The sequence below is a fragment of the Rhipicephalus microplus genome, chromosome 6 (assembly GCF_043290135.1).
Source record: "Rhipicephalus microplus isolate Deutch F79 chromosome 6, USDA_Rmic, whole genome shotgun sequence".
NCBI lineage: Eukaryota > Metazoa > Arthropoda > Arachnida > Ixodida > Ixodidae > Rhipicephalus > Rhipicephalus microplus.
Window position 1 is genome coordinate 201,024,508 of NC_134705.1, and position 21,850 is coordinate 201,046,357.

At 43.1% G+C, this 21,850-nt stretch overlaps 1 protein-coding gene across 2 annotated transcripts in view; it reads right to left on the reverse strand.

Moving 5' to 3' along the window:
* LOC119166906 (proteasome activator complex subunit 4-like) overlaps positions 1–21,850 on the reverse strand; it is an 81,544-nt gene that overhangs the window by 835 nt on the left and 58,859 nt on the right. The window contains exons 32-38 of one of the 2 annotated variants that reach the window (XM_037418295.2): positions 19,579–19,802; positions 17,116–17,366; positions 15,188–15,264; positions 13,503–13,631; positions 6,848–7,003; positions 3,125–3,199; positions 1,386–1,604 (exon numbers count right to left, since the gene is read on the reverse strand). In XM_037418295.2, coding sequence (XP_037274192.2) covers positions 1,386–1,604; positions 3,125–3,199; positions 6,848–7,003; positions 13,503–13,631; positions 15,188–15,264; positions 17,116–17,366; positions 19,579–19,802 — 1,131 coding nt within the window. The remainder of the gene's footprint in view (positions 1–1,385; positions 1,605–3,124; positions 3,200–6,847; positions 7,004–13,502; positions 13,632–15,187; positions 15,265–17,115; positions 17,367–19,578; positions 19,803–21,850) is intronic. The other variant, XM_075867583.1, reaches the window with a different exon arrangement.

A 21,850-nucleotide genomic window follows, 5' to 3' on the forward strand; every position in this document is an offset into this window, starting at 1 on the left:
AGAAAAAAGCATATGAACTCTAACGACACATTATACTAGAAAAATAAAATAACTCCATATTTGAAATGAGCACCCAAACATACATAAACTCAGAAGGATAAAAAGTTGGGCAACTTGGTATGTCTGTGTCACCAAACAGAACAGCACGAAAAACATAGATAGAGCTAATGCTCTAGTTTTTTTTTTTTTTTTGCCACGTGTACTTCATTTATGCTGTTCTATTTAATCATACATACCCTCAGAAACTTTCATACAAGATTGATCTAGACGAATAACAAATTTTAAGTGCTATGTTCCCCATTAGTCATTTCGCTACCACAAAAAAAGGGGGCCGAAATTAGATAACTTTTTTTTTCCTGCTCGATAGGTAGTCCTTTTTTTTTTTTTTTCTGAATAAAATGGTACTATTGATTCAATCAATTGAGATTCTTCAATTTAACTAACTACGTAAAAAAAAAAGCGTAACTCACAAGTGGGTTTGTGCATAGCAATACAACTAAAGATGGCAATAAACTGAAAGCCAACACACAAATAGCATAACGTGGTTGAGCTTGGCCATCTAGCATCAAAAAACACCAGTATTATGAGTATAGTCATCATTTGTTTTTCGTGAAAAAAACATTTCTGTTGATGATGCGTATAGTTATTTGTCACTGGTCATTCTGTAATAAAATCTTATGACTGCACCCCTCAATGTTAACAAAAGGGTTAATAACGGGGCCCTGACACGACCACCTTAAAATTTGAGTTTTTCAATAAAAACTAGAAGTGGAGGGTCTGTTATGCTTATAGAAATTAGAAATCCTGGTCGCAAAATAATATTTGCATTGCAAGCCCCAAGCATTGCAAGAGCATTGCAAGCCCCAGAAGTTACTGGCTGTGAAACCCTGCCCACTGATGGCAACCATCATTTTGATTGATTGATTGATATGTGGGATTTAACGTCCCAAAACCACCATATGATTATGAAACCATCATTTTGGGAATGGCATGTGTGTTGTCGTGCATAGCAAGGAACGCAATACCTAGTCTTCAACAGAAGCTTCAGATGCTGCAAATCATCCAATTTTGGTGCCAAGCTCAAGAAACCCGTGTTATCTCAACTCCACATGCAGCTTACCACGAAACAATACCGTTCAACGCTCGCACAAGTAGCTGCTTGTTATGCCACGGTTCGCGAGGGCACTAGTGTTGCCCGACTCTTGGGCCACTTGTGTGCTTATGAAAAAAATTCAATTATAACTTAACTGGTGAACCAAACGTGCTAAAACTTCGCCAGCTTGTTTGTGAATGCAGAAGAATTGACCCACAGAACACAGATTATGATGGAATATTCAGTGCCATGTCCCTCCTCTAAGCTCAGCCGAAATGAGAAGGGTGCCTACCGGGATGGGTTGTGGCTCATTGAGGTGGTCACCCAGGAGGACGAGGACGTCGGGCATAAAGGGTGGCACATCGTAAGGGAACGCATTGACGCAGGCACACAGGCCCAGGATGCCCGCATGGCGCTCGATCAGGTCAGACGGCTCCAGAGGTGTTTGCGCTCCACTGGCTCTAGCTCGCTTTTTCCTTTTCTTGTGCATGCACTGGGCCTTGAACATAGCCTATGCGTGCGTGTGAAAAACGTTAACGTGTATACCTGCACACATACATCCCGTAGTGCGCTGATTTCCCGCTTCGAACAACTCAAAGACAAAAGTTCAGGAGATCGTGGTGTGCATCCGCACACAACACTCAGTATGCCAACTTTCCACTTCAAACAAGCAAAACAAAAACAAAAGTTCAGGGGAATGTGGAGGTCTTGTAATTACAAGAAATCATTGAACAAAAAATTTCGCTGGAGTCAATTTCACAAAGAGTTTTGTTGAAACGGTGGCTCTAGAGAAATTTTTTTTTGCTCTGTGATTTTTCTTACGAATTTTCAGCTTGGCATTTTAGCACAAAACTTGGCATAAGATCCTCTTTCCGACCCTTATTTCCCCGTCCCTGTACATGATAGCAAACCAGTTCGTCTAGGTTAACCTCCCTGTTTCTTCCTTTTATTTATCTCTCTCTCTTGGCATAAAATAACCATCTGAAGTACAAAAGAACTCAAACCAGTTACACTTTGCATTGCACTGAAATTAGTTTAGACCGATTCATATTTGAATGGACAACCCTAGACGACGACCAGGATGAGAAACAAACAGCGCAGTCGCGACCCTGGTTTAATTTGAGACCATAAAGACACTGTTTCGAATGTAAGAGATAAGGGCTGGCAGGCCATTCCAAGACCAAATTATTTAACTATGTAAAAACCATCGACACTAGAGGGACACGAGTAAAACAAGCGCTCATTTTGAAGTCATGTTCTGTAACTAGAAAAACGTGCAACCTTTGGATAAAGGAGCAGCCACATACCAGTAACAGACAGAGGGTCAAACAAACTGAAGGTGAGAAATGTCCTTCGTTACTTATGCTTACTCTCCTCTTCCATTGGGTGGGGGGGAAATTATTTGAATACTTTTGAAGAAATAAGTTGCAAACACTTTTGAAAAGACAAGTGTGAAACATAGCCCCTAGAGACATCACTTGTTCAACAAATATTAATAACTTGATAATAATATTTGTGGTATTATGTCTTAAAATCATGTTATTATGAGGGACGCTGAAGTGGAGAGCTTTGGAAATTTCAACCATCTGGCGTTCTTTATTGTGAACTGACACCACACGGTACACAAGTCTCTGCCGCTTTCCCCCCACAGAAATACAATACCGTGGCCGTGATCGAACTTGCAACCTTCCGTTCAGAAGCCATGCAACATAACCACTGGTCCACCGTAGCAGGCAAGTCAAAAAAGGGCTGATCCCGCTAATGTTTTCATTGCATGCAAACAGGATCACCCAATAAATCTTGATTGATTCTATAGCTAATTGTTGTAATAGCATCGAGTATTTTATCTCTAGATTTGCTTTGATGTTTCATCCTGTCACCACTGCCATACGGGTGGGTGACAAAAGCTTAGTCAAGTTGCGAAAATGCAGCCTTTTTTTTTTTTTTCATCTCACCTTATCTTTACAGTGACAATGCACTGTATTGTCTGCAGCAAAAATAAAATTTGACTGACTGACCGATTGAACTCACCAAGAGATCATCAGTGACCTTGAGGAATTCGCAGTGAAGCAAGCCGCCAAGGGTTTCACTCGCTGTCTCCCGCACCTGGGATAGAATTGTTACGTCATTTCTTGCAGCTCTTGTGATTGCACCCACTAAGAAAAGGCTGTTTTAGTAAAATGTTTGTAAAGTGATACTGAGTATTAAGCACATTAAGCTATGCAGAGACCCATGCAGTATCGAATACAGATACTCGGTCATTTCTCACGGAGCATCCAGAGCGTGAAGCACAGTGTTCAATTCAGTGTTCAGGCACTCCTGCCAAACAATGGCAGAAGCGTGAACAATCTGCGTGCTGTTTTTCATCTTTTCACTTACCACATTGAATAGAATTTAGGCATATATATATATATATATATATATATATATATATATATATATATATATATATATTTGTTTCAAATTTCTTAGCATCAAACTACAGGGTCGGCTTTTTGAAAAACGCACCATTTTTCATTGAGAAAAGCCAGAGTTTCCTGTTTATACACTAGAGGGAACTCTGGCACTAGTGTCTATGGGAGCTGCAACACATGGCGCTTGAGCGAGCATAGGAATTATGGGTAGCACATAGATTTGCCTAATCTTCGTACTTTACGCTCCATTTGGCTTCACATGGCTTGAAGCTGCTTTGTGACCAAACAACAATCCGCAATAGTTTATCAGTTACGCTTCACCACCTTAATCTTTTAGGCTCACCAATTTGAATCGGGTCATGAAGTTCAAAACGATTTAATCTTTTATTCGAAACAAAACTGACACACTGCAATGATCGGAGCCACAAGTGCGATTCGAGGCCCACAAGTACGAAGACTAGGCAAATCTATGTACTACCCAAAATTTCCATGGCCACTGAATGATTGCAGTGCCAAAGTCCCCCTTAGTTAATTTTAGGAAACTGAGAAAAATGATGCACAAATAGTGCCCCATAGATGGATTATAGCCGTTAGTAACCAATGCAACACCTGGCTTAATTGCACACATGAGGGGGCCATTTTGATCTTTGTGGCGAGTGTTGAGGTGAACAGTTTGTCATTTCGAGTCGTGCTTCGAGTGGTCTGTGTGTGGCATAGCTCAATGGCACCAAACAGGCGGGTTCATTAAAGTGCCGCTTAAAAGGAAGTTGTCCTAGCCGCGTGGTTGTCGTCCAACGTACAAGCCAGGCAGGACTTAGGAGTGGACAAAAAAAAAATGTGCGTCGCTGGAGGGGCTGCAGCATGGGACAACCCGAGAACTTTGATTGTGCGTTCTTTTAAGAAGAGCAACATATCCAATGCACTTGGTGGCACCGAGGATGGCGCACTGTTCGAATACAGCAACGAGGGAAGCTGCGACGATGACTCGGAATGAGCGCGGTATCTTTACGATGCAAGTAACTAGAAGCAGAATGAAAAAAAAATGACAAAGAAACACGCACCCCAGGACCAGCATCTGTACATTTCTCGAGTTAGTTGCATAATGAACAAACTGCTTTGTTTCATCTTCATGTTCAATAAATGTTTTCTCTTTGTAAACGCTGTCTTCGCTACTTCGTTCTGCCTAAATTTGAGGTAAGTTTTTTTCCGGGCTTCAGAATTTTGGGGGTCGGCTTAGAATTGGGGGCAGCCTAGATTTGAGTAGATACGGTACATCTAGCTGCAGCTTTGAGCTACTTTCTGTTCTCGCAATGCACATGCATTGTACATAATACACAGAAGCACTTGTAAGCTGACAGAATATTGCTTCATTTGTGACTAAATTGTGTGCGTTACCATCGTTACTGCCAACACCCCAGTCATCATTTTAATTAAAACCCATTCTTCGGTAGTGTGAAGTACCGTATAGCATGTGGCATAACATTAAAGTCACAGAATGTAAAAGTATAAATTACTGACTAATAAGGCATAAACAAAATGCTACGTGCCACAGTAACAGGCATTTAAATGAGTATGAACATGCACTGACTCATTACATGTCATTTTTTTCCAGGTGTACCACAATTATATCCTGCAAAGGCAATGATGTTCAACAAGAGCACAAGATTTACTGAAGGAACCAAAACTTACTCTAAGTCCCAGTCTTCAATACATAACCATGTTATACTGTCAATAAATAAGCTTGCATTCTAACCTTATTACAGAGATATAAATAAAGGCTAATTGCTATGCTTCCACCTTCCATGAATGGTTTATGTACGTTTTATTCATTGCCTCGTGCAAGGCAATATCTCACTCATTGCTTAGCGAGGACCTCTATCTTGACAGAACTACTGGCATGACATAGCACTTGATGGCCACTTGATGTTGGCCGCTCCTTTATATGACAGCTGCAATTGACAAGATATACCACCACAGTCGTACAGGTGGCCCTAGCTAACACTTCTTGGCTGAGATATAGCACACAGATATGTACCCCAGATAGCAGAAAGGAGAGGGTTGCTGCAATGCTAAAAAGTGCTGTGACGTACTATCTGTGAAGCTGTGGAGTACTGTCACTGTTCTTTAGCTTTTACTATACAGTGCTTCACACACTACAATAGGCTTTCGATAATGTAAACTTGACAGGACTCCCAGATTTTGTTTATATCATCAGAAGTTCTCGATGTGGCCCAGGGCCACATATCAACCAGCATCACAATTGCTTGTCAAGACCGTAGACACATCATAGACAACTTCACACAATTGCCAGTAAAGTTTTTAAAAATCAGTGGACATAATGGCACTCATTATTATCAAGCACGTGCAAATAAGTGTAAATAATGAACAAAGTGTGCTGTGTCCTGTTACAGCTGGAAGCCACTTCCCAATCCAGGATGCTTTCGAGCTTGATTGATATGTGGGGTTTAACGTCCCAAAACCACCATTTGATTATGAGAGACGCCGTAGTGGAGGGCTTTGGAAGTTTCGACCACCTGGGGTTCTTTAATGTGCACCCAAATCTGAGCACACGGGCCCACAACATTATTACCTTCATCGGAAATGCAGCCGCCGCAGCCGGGATTCGATCCCACGACCTGTGGGTCAGCAGCCGAGTACCTTAGCCACTAGACCACTGCGGCGGGGCACCTTTCCAGCTTTAGACCAATGTAGTGCAGTAGTGGCGACTTCAGAAAACGTTTGGCATGTGATGTGCTACGGCCTGACTGTCGTTTTTCCTCCCGTTCAGTATCATGCAAATGTTAGTGCACATTGTTTGGCTCGTCTAGCCACCTTGCAGGCATGCAATTGGCTTAACTTGTGACTGTTAGAGGTATAAAAACTCAAATGTCCAGCTTGAACCAACAAAGGCAGCAGATATATTATGACACTGAAAAGTAGATAGTATGAATTAAATAATTTTGACCAGTGGAGCAGTTTGAATTAGGCTTCTTTAAAATACATCAAAAACATAGCACGTTAACCAAAATACTGAGGAGGAGGTGGCCGGGAAGGGTGTTCGAGTTTCACTAATGTCTCCACTCCTCTCCCCTCAGCTATTCATTGGACTTGTTTTTCATTTTCAGTGTACCGGTGACAAGCAGTCGGATTTACTTAATTTTTGTGGCTCATACCCATTTTACGTTACACTGTGACTACACGACACACAATGATGACATTAGACTCTGACAAGCCGGGTCCCTGAGGTGCTTTGCACTTAAAATTTCAGATTTGTCTGCATTAACCAAATGTCTAAACTAATGACAGTGCGCTGCACTGTATTCTATACGAACAGGCGCACCTCCAAGCGCTCGTCCTTGAGCAGGGCCAGTGTGTGCTCTATGACGGCATCTCTCCACTCGGCACAGCTTTGCATGGTGAACAGGTTGGTGAAGACCAAGAACTGCAGCAGATTGCAGCTGGCTGCCCGAGAGTGCCAGTGGGGGCTCTTCACCACCTGCACACGAACCATTTATTAGGTGCTTACCTATCAGGTGTAAATGCATCATTTAGAAAAGCATATCAAATAGTCTTGTCCGAATAGTGAATTTTAGATTCGAAAAAAATTCGAAGTGAATAGTGATTTTGGTCAAATCATTTCGAACCAAATTCGAGTAGTGTATATATCACATATTATAAAAGAAAGTAAGCACTTTTTTTTTTCATGTCCCAGTTAACCTGCACAGTAGTTTTTAAAAAATTTATACAAGGCATGAGCAAATTCCATTCTTTTTGGTTCAAAGAAAATGGCAACAACTTTGAATAGTAGCAGGATTTGACTTTTGGTAGAATGCAAGTGATATCCTGTAAAATATGTTATACTGTATTTACTCGCATAATCGGCGCACTCGCATAATAGGCGCACCCATAGTTTGGTCGCGGAAAATTCGATTTTTTTCAATTCCGCGCATAATAGGCGCACCCCGAACTTGGCCGTGATCAGAAACGATTCTACCCCCCAGCGGTACAGTTGGAACGCGGTCCCCGTACCCTGAAGAAAAAAAAAAAGGCAAATCGACGAGCAAATAAAAAAAATTCGAAGTGCAACGACCTAACCAACGTGTTTGTCGAAATAGAACTTGAAAAAAAAAAGCGTCCAAGAGCGAAAAAAAAAAAAGGCAGAGACTGCTGCGCCGCGCGGCGCACGAGCCACCCCCACACAGAAACGGCTGCTGCGCCGCACGGAAGTGACGTGTTGCGTTTTCCGGTTAGGCGCTTTGTTTGAATAGTCTGGAGTGTCTAGCGGTACGTCTAGACATAACAATAAAAGCCGTTAAAATTACGTCCAAACGAAAAAGTGAACAAAAATGTTATTTAGGTTTCGCGTGACAACAATACAAAACAGGCTTGTTTGTCTTCTAAAACCGATCGGCAGCTGTGGCGTAGTTGGTTAAAGCAACACATCCAATGGTTAGGTCGGTGGTTCAAGTCCCGTTGCAGTTATCGAAACTTTCTCTTTTTTTTTTTCACGCATGCATTGTTTTAACATTTGCGCCTCCTCATCAGTCGAACTTGCTGCTGGTGGTGGTCCCGTCCACAGGCTCTTTAATATTGGATCTTCGATGACGCTTGCAGGATTGACTATATTTATTATGATAAAGTGTTTTGCGAATTAGTGCTCTTAATCGGCGAGATGCAAAAAGCCACAAAAACTCGAATGCAGCTGGCTGCATTGGTTTCTTCAGCACAGGTGTTAGGAATGTTGATTTCCACGGATTTCCAAAGTCTTGATGACAGAAAGGTGCACTGCAACGTAGTCTTGGGCAACTTTTTTTATGTCGCTCAGTGTACCATCACCTGACGAGGTAACCAGCAGGCCGCTTTCTTTAAAAATACTGACGTGTCACCGCAATGTTCTCGGCGATCAGCACATGATAAACAATGCCCAAGGGCAAGTGCCGACGGCGTTAGCTCATCTAACTACTTGTCTGCGTTGCTCAAAAACACGCGCGACCTGTGACAGCACGGGAGCATTCACGTAGCAACGGATGAGAACGGTCGTACGTGTTCGCATTTGACAAAACAGACAGCAATGCAGTAGCTCTGGCCTTCGGAGATCACAGGCTTCGTAAGAACATTACAATAAAGTTGTTTCCATCCATCGTATGAACACTTCGCCGACGCACTGGGATTTCATGCATGGGCGTCCGGTCAGTCACACGTGAACCGTGCAAAAGCATTTATTTCATCGTCGACCTTGTCCTTCGCGACAAGCAAAACTCGGCAGCAAGAACACTTTTAGGGGCGAAGCTCCTTAGGGCGTGGGCTGCGGGTCCCCTGTATGTAGCCACCTCTAGTTTAGTTCTTGCAGTGTTCACTAGATGGCGGTACCGTCCCCTGTATGTAGCCACCTCTAGTTTAGTTCTTGCAGTATTCACTAGATGGCGGTACCGTCTCCTGTATGTAGCCACCTCTCGTTTAGTTCTTGTAGTGTTTACTAGATGGTGGTACTTGTAGCTGATGATGAAAAGATGCAAGATGTTATAAACTAGAAAGCGGTACTTGTAGTTGATGAAAGACGCGAGATCTTATAAAATAGGAATGATGTCACATATGGCGCGTGTCATTGGTTGAAGGCAATCGTTCGATTTAGTGCGGCGACGTACGCTAGGGGGAGCGACGTAATAAAATCGAGTGGGCAAAATGTACAGAGGATTCATGGTTTACCAGGTTTACCTCCGGAGCTTCGCCCACTCATCATCATTCACTTCGTGGATATGGCGGCACTTTTCTCCTTTGACAACACGCTTGGCATTGCAATCTAGAAAATGCAGTACGTCCAACGACTGTAATCCGCACATCATACTGAGAAACTTTATGGCGCACACACTCAGATGAAGCTGCGGCGCGGTGGATGGCCGCGCTAGCTCCAACTACCAGGTTCAACTAAGCATCCAGCAATCACATGAAGCAGCGACAACACTCCAGTCCTCCTTGGGAGCGGCCTAGGCCATGGCCACGATTTCATCGGAGTTTTCACCATCAACACATCGCAGGCGGCTACTATCTCGCAGTGTTTACCTTTCGCAGCCGCAGCGCCAATGGCGCCCCCTGTATTCAAAATACTTGTAATATGTATTTAAATAAGAAACCTAAGCTAATTGACTCGTTAAACACCTGCTTAGTAAAAGTTTTGTAGGTTTAATGCATTACTCACGAATAATTTACACATTTAACTAGCTTTAGGTAATAATTTTTTAAGTGACGTCACTTCCGTGCGGCACACGAGCCACTTCTGTGTGGGGATGGCTGCTGCGCCGCGCGGCGCAGGAGACGCTGCCAAAAAAAAAAGGATGTTCCATCAATTACTGATACCTCCCAAATCGCCGCACTTTTTGGAGGTCACGTGTACAACGCCGGGGGCTCGATCGCCATCACCACCATCAGAGAAAAAGAAAGAAACGCCATTTTGCAAGCGGTGTGCGTATGTTGTGGTCGTGTATTGAACTTTGGTTGCACCATGGGGAAGTACGCGAGCTACACGGCTGGGTTTAAACTGAAGGCAGTGCAGTACGCGCTGGAGCACGGCAACCGGGCTGCAAGCAGGCATTTCGGCGTTGGAGAAACCAGTATTCGGTACTGGAGGGACCAAGAAGAAAAACTTAAGGCGACGAAGAAGACACGACGGGCTTTCCGCGGTGCCAAGACCGGCAGGTATCCGAACGTCGAAGAGCAACTGGTTCGGCATATACGGGAGCTACGACAAGACGGCTGTGCTGTGTCGTTGGATATTGTGCAGACTGAGGCGCGCAGAATAGCCCGAGCGCAGGGCATCGAAGCAAAAGAGTTCAAAGCCAGCTCCGGATGGACAACTCGTTTCATGCAGCGCCATGGCCTCGCACTGCGAAGGCAAACCACCTTGTGCCAGCGCTTGCCCGCAGCATATGAGGACAAAGTGGTGGACTTCCACAGTTTTGTTATAAAGCTCCGACAGCAGAAAGACTTTATTTTGTCCCAGATCGGCAACGCTGATCAGACCCCCCTTTGCTTTGATATGCCGTGGAACACGACAGTGGAGGAGAAAGGTGCACGGAGCGTCATCGTCAGAACGTCTGGCGCTGATAAACAACGATGCATCGTAATGCTGGCGGTGACAGAGGATGGGCGTAAGCTACCGCCTTACGTTATTTTTAAACGTAAGACGCTCCCAAAGGCAAAATTCCCTCAAGGCATCTACGTCAGAGTCCAGGAAAAAAAAGTGCCGCCATATCCACGAAGTGAATGATGATGAGTGGGCGAAGCTCTGGAGGAAAACCTGGTAAACCATGACTCTTCCGTACCTTTTGCCCACTCGATTTTATTACAATGCTCCCCCTAGCGTATGTTGCCGCACTAAATAGAACGATTGCCTTTCACCAATGATGACACGTGCCGTATGTGACATTATTCCTATTTTATAACATCTCGCATCTTTCATCATCAACTACAAGTACCGCCGTCTAGTTTATAACATCTTGCATCTCTTCATCATCAGCTACAAGTCTTGCCATCTAGTGAACACTGAAAGAACTAAACGAGAGGTGGCTACATGCAGGAGACGGTGCCGCCATCTAGTGAACACTGCAAGAACTAAACGAGAGGAGGCGACATACAGGAGACGGTACCGCCATCTAGTGGACACTGCAAGAACTAAACGAGAGGTGGCTACATACAGGGGACGCACAGCCCACGCCTTAAGGAGCTTCGCCCCTAAAAGGCTGGATGAGCGCGGAACTCATGGTGGATTGGGTGAAAACAGTCTGGGGTCGGCGGCCGGATGGTCTGTTGTTGCCGTCCATGCTTGTCCTGGACAGTTTTCGTGGGCACCTAGTAGACCGCGTACGAGATGAGCTAAAGGAGCTGCGCACAGATCTGGCAGTGATTCCGGGCGGCCTCACATCGATACTGCAGCCTTTGGACGTGTCCTTGAATAAACCTTTCAAGGACAATGTTCGAAGGCTGTACACCACCTGGATGGCTGGAGGACAGCATCAGCTGACTACAGGTGGTAAGATTAAGAGGCTGCCTGTGGAAATGCGGTGCGCTTGGATCGTGGAAGCGTGGAAGGCGATCTCCGACGAAGCCGTCAGGAAAAGCTTCAAGAAGACGGGTATCTCGAACGCACTGGATGCGAGTGAGGATGACATGTTGTGGGGTGCGGATGATTCGGACACCGAAAACGAATCCCCGCTCGGCGAGGATGAATGTGTGATCTCCGACTCGGACTCCGAATAGGGAAAAGGAGGAACAGCTACGACTTTTGTGTAAATAAATTTCACGTGTGTGTGTGCAGTTGACGGCTCTCGCTTGTTCATTAAAAGGTACGTAGGTACGTTTGTTTTATGCTGAATTAATTGGTAAATGATAAAGTCGCCTTTTACTTGACAAGTGTGCAGATTTAAAGCGCGAGAACAGAGTTGAAAAAATTTTCGAAAATTTTACCCCGCGTAATTGGCGCACCCCTAACTTCGAGCCGGATTTTCTGAAAAAAAAGTGCGCCTATTATGCGAGTAAATACGGTAATTTAAAACTAACTATATTTAGAGAACATAAGCCTTTTAACCTTGAAAAATTATGAATAGATGTATCGATGTCAGGGTAATATGTTCATTTAACGTTGTAGTGGGGCTTCGCGACAGTGTGAATTTCCCCTGGATATACATTTTTACAGCGTAGCACCCGTTTACTGAAGCGAAATCACTTTAGAGGGGTTACATGCATTTATATACACATATTTGTTAATTTCGAATACAGTAGACTCCTATTAAACGAAACTTTCTTAAATGCAACAACTACCCCTAATATGTTTGGTTTCTTACTTGACTATTATACCCCAGTTTATCTCTCAGTAAACGAAACTCCTCCTAAAGGAAAGGCATATTTCTGGCCCCTTCAGGTTTCGTTTAAAAGGAGTTTACTGTACTTTGAAATATCCAAGAATTTAAATTTGAATCCAGTAATATTCGTTTGAATATTCGCACAAGCCTACTTTCAAAGAAGTCCTTTCAACGACCACATCCATGAGTGCCAAGTAAGAGAACAACGAAGAGTGTGCACATTTATGACAATAATGTGGTTACTGCATTGGTGGGGCTGATGGTGACCGGTATGCCTCAAGGTGGCTGCTTTATACTATTCAGAAGTGAAAATATATCATGAACAGAGTTAGTTACCAAGAGTTCTGTGCTGCTGTCTTTCGACACAACTTGGTCACAACTTGGTGCAATGAAAAGAAATCAAGCTGACAGGGCATGGACACGCTTCTTTAGTTAGAAATGCAGATTTAATTTTGAAGATTGCGATTGTGTAAAAGCAGTGGGGCCATATAACTGTTGAAACATAACATCAATCTTCTGCAACATCATTGCATATGCTAGTTAGCACAGCACACTTTTGACCACTGTGAAGCGAAATTACACCTTGAAGTTGACACACTTGAAAATGTTCAACGTACCATAACTATAGTTCAAATGGGCTTAAAGCACCCATTTTGGTTGTACTGCACGAGGTTTTATTCACAATTATAGTGATATGCTGACTTACGCTGTGACACTTTCTGTTTAGGAAAATCTTGCTCCCCAAAAGGTGCATGAACATTATGCATATTAAAAACTACACCTCATATCGAATAGTTGATTGTATATTTTAAATCAGTGCACAGATACAGATAAGCTTGAAAAGCTTCATCCAAGTCCATTCACAAATTTTAAAAAATTTAGGCTATGCCCCCACCTCAGTTACGGCTTGCAGGAACTTTGTTCAGTTTAAAAGAAGACTTGACCACATTTTTGATGAAGTTAGATTGAACAGATGTTGGCTTTTACAGATGTTCACTGCCATCCTATGATTAACTAAAATAAGGGTGAACATTTACAGGATGTGGATACTTGCAATATTTAATCTGTTTTATGTGTTTCAATTGATATCTTTTAAGCATGCTGTGTGCACGTATTAGTAACCCATAATGCTCATATTACCTCACGAATGGTGGCCAGGGCCGCCCTGATACTCTCGGGAGGCAGCAGGGCATTGCCAAGGAGTGCTAGGGCAACTGCACAATCCTTCTGCAGTTCTTCATCCGTCTGATCACTCTGCATCTGGCACAGCTGAAAATGAAGGTAAAAGCAACCAGAATGTGTCAGTGACTCAGCTACTCCCTCGAATCTGCAGGATTATGTGTGATCAGTTTATCTTGAAATACCAAAAATTTTACCATCCAGCCCACACATGCTTCTGTCATCATTATCATGAGTTAATCTTGTGTCCACTGCAGGATGATGGCCTCACCCATCGATATCCAATTCATACAGTCCTTCACAAGCTAGTCTCACTTCATGTCCAAAAATTTCGAAATTTCATCCCCCCCATCTAACCCTCTTCCTTTTTTCCACTGAGATTCCCATACTGATGTAGATGCTGTGAAGTTGACGAAGATTTTCTGTGGTTGTGAGCCTGAGATCTGTGTCCCTGTCAGACCGGCGCTACCCTGACTGGCAATCGTCACTGCGTTTACAATAAATCGTCACACAACAATTCTAAATGACCTTTTGTTGGCTCTTTTTATCTAATAGGATATCAACTACCCCTGCTTGTTCTCTTATCTACTCTGCTGTCTTAGGGTTACACCTGTTTATCGGTAGCACACTGCAACGTTTCTAACTTTTCCTTGAGTTTCACAGTTACCTCCCATGTTCCAGCTCAGTTTTTTAGCACTGGCAGAATGCAATGGCCCCATACTTTCCACGTCAAAGACAGCCCTAAGCTGCCGGTCATAACTTGGGAATGTCTGGTGCATGCACTCCAGCCCATCCTTAAAGGAACACTGAAGAGGAAAACGATGTTTCCTGTACAAGATAAGCGAATTGCATTTTCACAATACCAAAATCACTACTCCCGCCATGATAAGACGCTTGGAAAGTAAGAAAACACGCAAAAAAAATGTTTGGCGACGACACCACTTTAAAATTTTTGCACCAAACGGCAGTGTTTACCAAGGTCCATGTAAAAGGTAAAAATGAAGCACATCTGCTGATGGGGCCAGATACTTAACATGCCAAGTTTCAGGAAATTTCGTCAAGCCAATGTCGCCAAAACATGACACACATTTTGAAATTCGTGATGTCCCGTGCACAAATTTCAGAGCAAAATTTTAGAATGGTACATTCAAACCTTATTATAGCAAAGTTGTATCTTACAAAAAAAATAAGTTGGTTATATTTCAAAATTTGTTATAAAAATCCGTTTTAACACTATTGACAGACTATTTTTCATTTACTTTATTATAACCAATATTTTGTTACATCCATGTTCATTATATTGAAGTTTCAGTGTACACTGACATGGATTTCTTCCTGTAATAACCAACTTGTGATGGTAAGCTTAACGAATTTAGAGTTCTCAGAGAGCACTTTATAAACCTAAACCAATTCGTTGTTTCACTTTAGTGTCCCTTCATTTTTCGGTGAATTTCAGTCACATACATAGGCCCCCATTTCCGTAGTTCACCTACATCAAGAGAATCTATTAATGAAATTTATATTAGGAATATTAGGATACCAAGAGAATCTGGAGAACGACATAACACGAACTTCTAGCAAATGCCTCGGTCCGCAATCTTGATGCCACTTGAGCAAGAGGACATTGACAGTGCCAGAAAACTCACCACAGGCACTACCCTGAAGATTTCTGGAGGAGCTGCACTCAGGGACTGCGACACGCTGGCCAAGATCCACTTGCAGACTGAGACAGAGGGGAACACATGCGGGTAATCTTAGTGCTAGTGTGAGGAGTTTTGTTCTCCAATGTCCTGACACTTGCCACATGCAACATGCACCAGCTGATCTGGCTCTCAACTCAATCTCAATATTGAAGTAGCTTGCCTGTAAGAAATACCAGGCTTTTAATATGCTGCACTAAAATGAGTACATTAGAATATACAGTAGACTCTCAGTAAACGGAAATCTGTTAAATGTAACTACTGCTTAAATAGAACTACTTCCTCTGCTATGCTTGGTTCTGCACCTATTCAGCACCTATGTTCTCCTCTCAGTAAACAGAACTCCTGTTAAATCGAAAATATTTTTCCGGTCCCTTCAGATTCCGTTTACTGAGAGTCTACTGTCTCTTAAATTTCTAATATTGAGCTAAGATTTAGCAAAACATAAGATTCCTTATGTATATTGAAATTCTCACATTGAAACCAAACTAACAAAAACACAAAGGGTACAGCAGGTGTTTGCTATAAACAACCGTTACATGATATTTATAAGAACTGCAATATTTTCGTCATTCTTATCTCCCCAACAAGAGTTTCGAAGCAGTATATATGTAGAGAAAAAAAGCACCTATAATTTCCCACTGGATCTCATCAAAATAGAAAATGAGTTTGTGCCAGCACAATTCTATTATTTAAGGCAGACATTATGTGCATGAAAAATCACAGATATTTACGTGAATAAACTTACACCTCAATATAAAAGAATAAAGTCAGACATTTCATAGAAAGAGGTACAATTGCTAGGTCATTTTTCTTGCAAAGACTAAGATGTAAACAAATAGTCAGTTAATCAGCCTGTCTGAAGAAAAAAAAGGAAGACAAATGAAAAAAAAAAACAGAAAAATTGAGCTTCGCCTTCAAGAGCAGAGCGCAATAGCACAATCGGGCCCAGTGCACACCGCTTTTTGAACTACTAGTCTGCTTCGGTTCTCGGTGCGTGCCTCAACCATGCTACATGAAAAAGGGCATCTGTGCATGTAACACTTAACACTACTTTAGACTGCTTACTGCAAGCTCAGATATGCAGTGCCCATTACGCCATAATTTTTCCTTTAGCAATTCAGCTAATGGCCCACTACGGGTCCGTAAGGCAACATGCAAACCTGCACAGCTGCTAACTTTGTTGACGCTTTTGCTGCTGCTGATGAATAAATATGTCTCAGCACTTTGTAATAAATTGGCTTTTAAAACACCCATTGATCGCACAACTCCCACGTTTTGACGTCTGGCATGTTCTACGCTTCTGCCACACAATATCACATGCAGACCCCCTCCGACTACATGACATTCACAATGTGCATTTATATTTTTTCTGAAGCAGTTTCAAGCAAAGGCATGGCTTTGTGGTATACCATCTGCTTGTCACGCAGACGACCTGGGCCTGATTTTCATTATTTTATTTGCAGCATTCTTGATTTTTCGCTCACAGACAACGCACATCTTTAGCTCACAACCAACGACACTGACACCGAATCTCTGCGAAACAAGCCATTGAAAGCCACTGCGTTAAAATTTTACTATGCTACATTTGAACACCTAACAAAGCATGCGGTCTGACGAGTCAGTAGATAAACTGTGGTGTGGGGGCGGTCCCGCATCTTGTCCCCGTTGAAACATGATCACTGAAGACCGAAACCGAACCCCCATTGTCTGGCTTAGAAGTGCAGAACATTATCTGTTCAGCTACCAGAGCAGCTACAAGAACTTTTACTTGGGCTACGAGTAACAGAGCGCAAAGCCACATGCATTTCAGCGCATTAAAACTTAATGCAATGCAAAGCCGAACCACATAGCACAAACGGTATAGCACCCACCTGTCTGCAGCAGCCGAGAAGCTGCCTTGCGCTCGGGAGTCACTTGACCGTCGCGATGAGGAGCCCCGTTGTTCCGGTGGTTGTTTGTTGTCGACGAGTTACAGGGAGTTGGCTCGTCGTTAGCTGCATCAATCAGAGGCTCTAGAACAGACATGACGTAGTCCATAAAGCGTGCCCTCCGTGGGACTAGGGTTAGCGAAGCTTGGAACATGGGCAGCTGCACGTCGAAGAGGAATAAGTTGCACAGCAGGCTGAAAAGAGAGAGTATGGAGTGGCACAAAGAGTTAAAATGATAGAGGGGTACCAGGCAGACACTTCTACCGCAGAGTTACACAGAAGACATACCATATTTGCAAGATTCTAGCGACCCCTTTAGTTTAATGAGCGGGTAATTTTACATTAGAACTTAAAAATATAACTTGATGCAAATTGTGAATTTTAGGTTCGCAGTGTAGAGTGACTTCAGCTTGAATAATTTCAAATCAAATTTGAATAGTATATACAGCAAAATCTCCATAGTTCAACTCCCGTAGATTCGGAAGCACGGTAAATTCGGCCGCAAGGTCTGGTCCCATCCAAAATGTGCATTGTTCTACAACTGAAAACTTTCATTAATTCGGACAGATTCGGCCGCGCTCCAGCTAATTCGAACTCCTGACCACGGTCGGACAGGGAAGCAGCAGTGGATGCTGCCGACTAAACCGACGGCGCACCTAAACAACTTCAAGATCGGATTGTGGCCTCTGGGATTCGAAACTTTCTTCATGGGTAGAAATTAACTTTGAAGCTCGGAGGCCTACACACACAAAAAATGCATGGCCCTGGTTTACAACCAAAATGAAAGGCAGTGCATTGCTACTGTCATCAGCAACAGAGCAACAGGGAACCGATTAAATTGCCTCTCCTTTTTTCCTGCGTATTAAATACCTGTGTCTAACAGCCGAGTTGGATTGTTCACGTGTGCCGTCACTATTAAATTATTTATCTTTGTGCGTGACCAGTGGCATCTGCTGCCCCAATGTCCGCTTGTTTTGAAAAGTTTGCATTTTTTACATTCGTTTTTGTCACCGTGCTTTGCCTGTTTTTTATTACTAAGTTCTATGTCTACTTCGTGCGTGCGCACGTCACGACTGCAAAAGTGACAACGAGATGCCTTCTTGAGTCTCTTGTGGCCCCAGCCGCCCCAACCCCCACAGCAAAGAGGGCAAAGTACGAAGTTAAGGATTTGGCTACGAAGGTGAAAATATTGGTGTTGCAAGTGGGAGCATCTCAAAAATAAGTCACAGAAAAGTTTAACGGGAAGAAAATTACGCTGAACAGTTACGTGAAGAATGAAGACCAGATTATGAAAGCATATGACGACGACATGTCTAGAAATAAGAGGAACAGACTTCAAACACCAGCGCACCCCAAGCTAGAATAATCGCTGCTGCACTGGATTGCCGTTTTGTGCAAGGCGCGTTTGCCTTTGAGCGGCCCCCTTATCTGCGCAGAAGCAGAGAAGTTTGCGCTGACCGTGAACATTGACTTTTTCAATGCGTCGGAAGGGTGGTTGGACCGCTTCAAGAAGCAATACGGGCTGGTGTTCCGTAACGTGTGTGGTGAAAGAGGTGCCGTTGATGAAGGGAAAGCGCTGAAGTGCAAGACGGCCGCTAGGTAAGCATCATGCCAGCTGATGTGCCCCTGGGGGATTACTTCGCAATCAATAGCGATGTTGCCATGCCATGGCCGGCACAGTGACCGGCAGTGATAACATTACCGAAGTCGGCTGACGAAGACCCAGGTGATGCAGATGAGTGTTTACGCCACACAATGATGGAGGCCGCACATGCGTTGGCCATTTTACAGGACAGTGTGCGCAAACTAAGCCACCTGCAGGAACTTTGCAAAACTGTGACTTCATCGCACACTGCCTCCGTGAAGCAAACTGCAATCACGCTTTTTCAAGAAATTGAAGTTTGATGGTGTAGGACACATTCTTCAAGTGTTTTGTTCGTACCCGTGATAATTCGTACCCTCGGTTAACTTGGACATTCTCTCTGGTCCCGTGAAGTCTGGATTATTGGCGTTTTACTGTATCACATATTACAAAGAAAGACAAGCATATTTGTCATGACTTAACTAATTTGCACAATATTTTTTTTTCATAAAATGAGGCCTATGCAAATGCCACTTTTATTGTTCAAATGAAGTGGAAACAACTCTGAATAGTAGCAGTATTTGACTTTGAATAGAATGCAAGTGATAGCTCGTAAAATATTCATTGTAAAAAGACAGGGCGTGCAAACACAGATGCAAGAAGGAAGTCAGGACGCCAAAAAACTACCAAGCACTGAAAGTGTGCACAACTGGGAAAAGAAGGAAGGCACGAAAACTTATCTGCACGTGCCCATGCATGATGCGAACCTATCAATTTAGCACATGGGCACATGTAGCGCTGTACATGAGGCCTGTGCTACTTACCCGCCTATCTTGTCTCGCACGTTCTGGTAGCTGTGTGTGAGACGTGGCTTGAGGCGCTCGAGCAGGTCTTCCAGCAACTCACAGACACGCCACTCCTGTTGTGCCAGGGCTCCCAGCTGAACGTACAGGCGGCTCGACTGCAGGAAGGAGCCCTCCTCGCTGTTTGCAGGTTCCGCCAACAGGAGCTCGAAGAACCAGTGGTACTTGTTTGGATCACGGCTCTCCTGCATTATCAAGTTGAGAGTACGCCTTTGAGCCGAAAAACCAAATTTTGTAATCAGTTTATACAAGAATGCGGTTTTCTTGAAGCATTGATTTTAACATTAATAGAGAACTTTAGCCTGTCTGTGAACTTTTCAGTGTCTGCAGATTGCTGGGTTACTAGATGTTTGAATGGGAGCGGCACGTTTGGAGGTGCTATGTGGTGGCACAGAGAACAACTAGGCAACCACAGCATTCCTATGTGAATTTACAGCACCTAACGGAATGGTAATGCATTGCCTTTAACAATGTTTCTTTTTTTTTCTTGCAAAAACAAAGTCATAAATGTTTATAAAACACTGGTTGGATGATTCACTGCAAAGTGTCACTATGAGAATTCAGTCATCCATACTCAAGAACATTTTTGGACACGCTGGAATATCGGACAGGGTAATACTCACCATTATAATCAAGATAGAGGTACTATAGGTAGCTAAAGAGCCAATACATGGAAATGCAGATATCTCAGATGTATGAAAGAGCAACCCAATGGCACCACACACACATGATCACGCACATTTGACACAATTTTACAGCTGTGCAAAAGTGGTACCACTACTTGCCAGATCAGGAATGTGGAATCTTGTTAAACAAGATTTATCCAAAACAGTAGACTCTTGATAATTCAAACTCAGATGATTTATACTTTCGGTTCATTCAAACAAAATTAAATGTTTTGGTTGGCCCTCTATATTTTTAATCTATTTAAAAGCCTTAATTCAAACTCCATCATTTGGTCAACTTTTTACAGGCTTACACCAGAAAATACCTGCTGCTTTCCCATTACTATTTAAAAATTTGTGTGCTTATATAATTCTAACAGGCTAAAAATGAAAAATAAGCACCTGAGACCTTCAAGGAAAAAGGCTTTGCAAATAAACAAATGTTTGAAACGAAGTACATGCATGGTAAACCGTGATGCTTCTCAACTGGTATGAAGAGCTTTGTGCTGAAGGCACCAGGGGCGGCACCAGGAGAGGGCAAGGGTAGGCTGGAGCCCCCCTAAAATTCTCGCCTGCCCCCCCTATGCCCACCCAAGTGCCCGGAAGCATATATTGAAAACCTAGTAGAAGCAGAGCTAGCTTGCCCCCCCGGAGGAACTCACTTTTCATGGTTGCCCCCCCAGTAAAAACATCCTGGCGCCGCCCCTGGAAGGCACATACGTAAAGCAAAAAAGCAGTTGGCAATTCACAATTTCTTTAAAAGGTCTGTTCAGCATTAAATGGCCAATAAATTGTAGACTTTACACCTCTGCTTTCTGTTTACTGTGTGTAGTTAGAGATTAAAAACACCTAAATTTTAAATAAATTAATAAAATTAATGCCTAATCATAATGTAAGGTGTCACTTCACCCAGAGTCATCTGAGAACTTCTGATAACTCTAACTTCTTGATAATTCTAACTAAATTCAGAGGTCTCTTTGAGTTTGAATTTACGAGAATCAACTATTGATAAATACCCTCAAACATTGTTATAACGTTACGGGATATAACAAAATAAAGGATATTACAAAGTAAACGAAATTCCCCTTAAAAGTTCCATTTAGAAACGTGCATTTTAAACCTCGTTATAACGAAGTAAGATTGACCGATAAATGGATATAACAAACTAAATTAGTCTATCAAAAAGTCTATAAGAAAACGACTGTAGTGTGTTAAGTATATCGTTTCCTGCGGAGTTTGTCGCTCGTTCGGCGCGGCTCTTTCAAAACTACCGCGCCGACCTTACAGCCGAGAGAGCCGCGTCCTCCTCACACAGCCAGCGGAGAGGATTGAAGAAGCACTCAGCGAGTCACATGATTGAGAAGCAGCGCACGGTGCAATGCGATTTCCCTCTCCACGCAACGGCAATGACTGCGTCTCCGCTGCTACCCTCTGCACCGAGAAAGAAGAACTCTCCGCTACAGCTTTTCTTTTTTTTTCCCTCTCTTGTTAGAATGAATCGTCGCAAGCGCTTGCGCGTTCGAATTACAGGGCGTTTTCGCCCATTGCAATACACATAGCTTTGACGA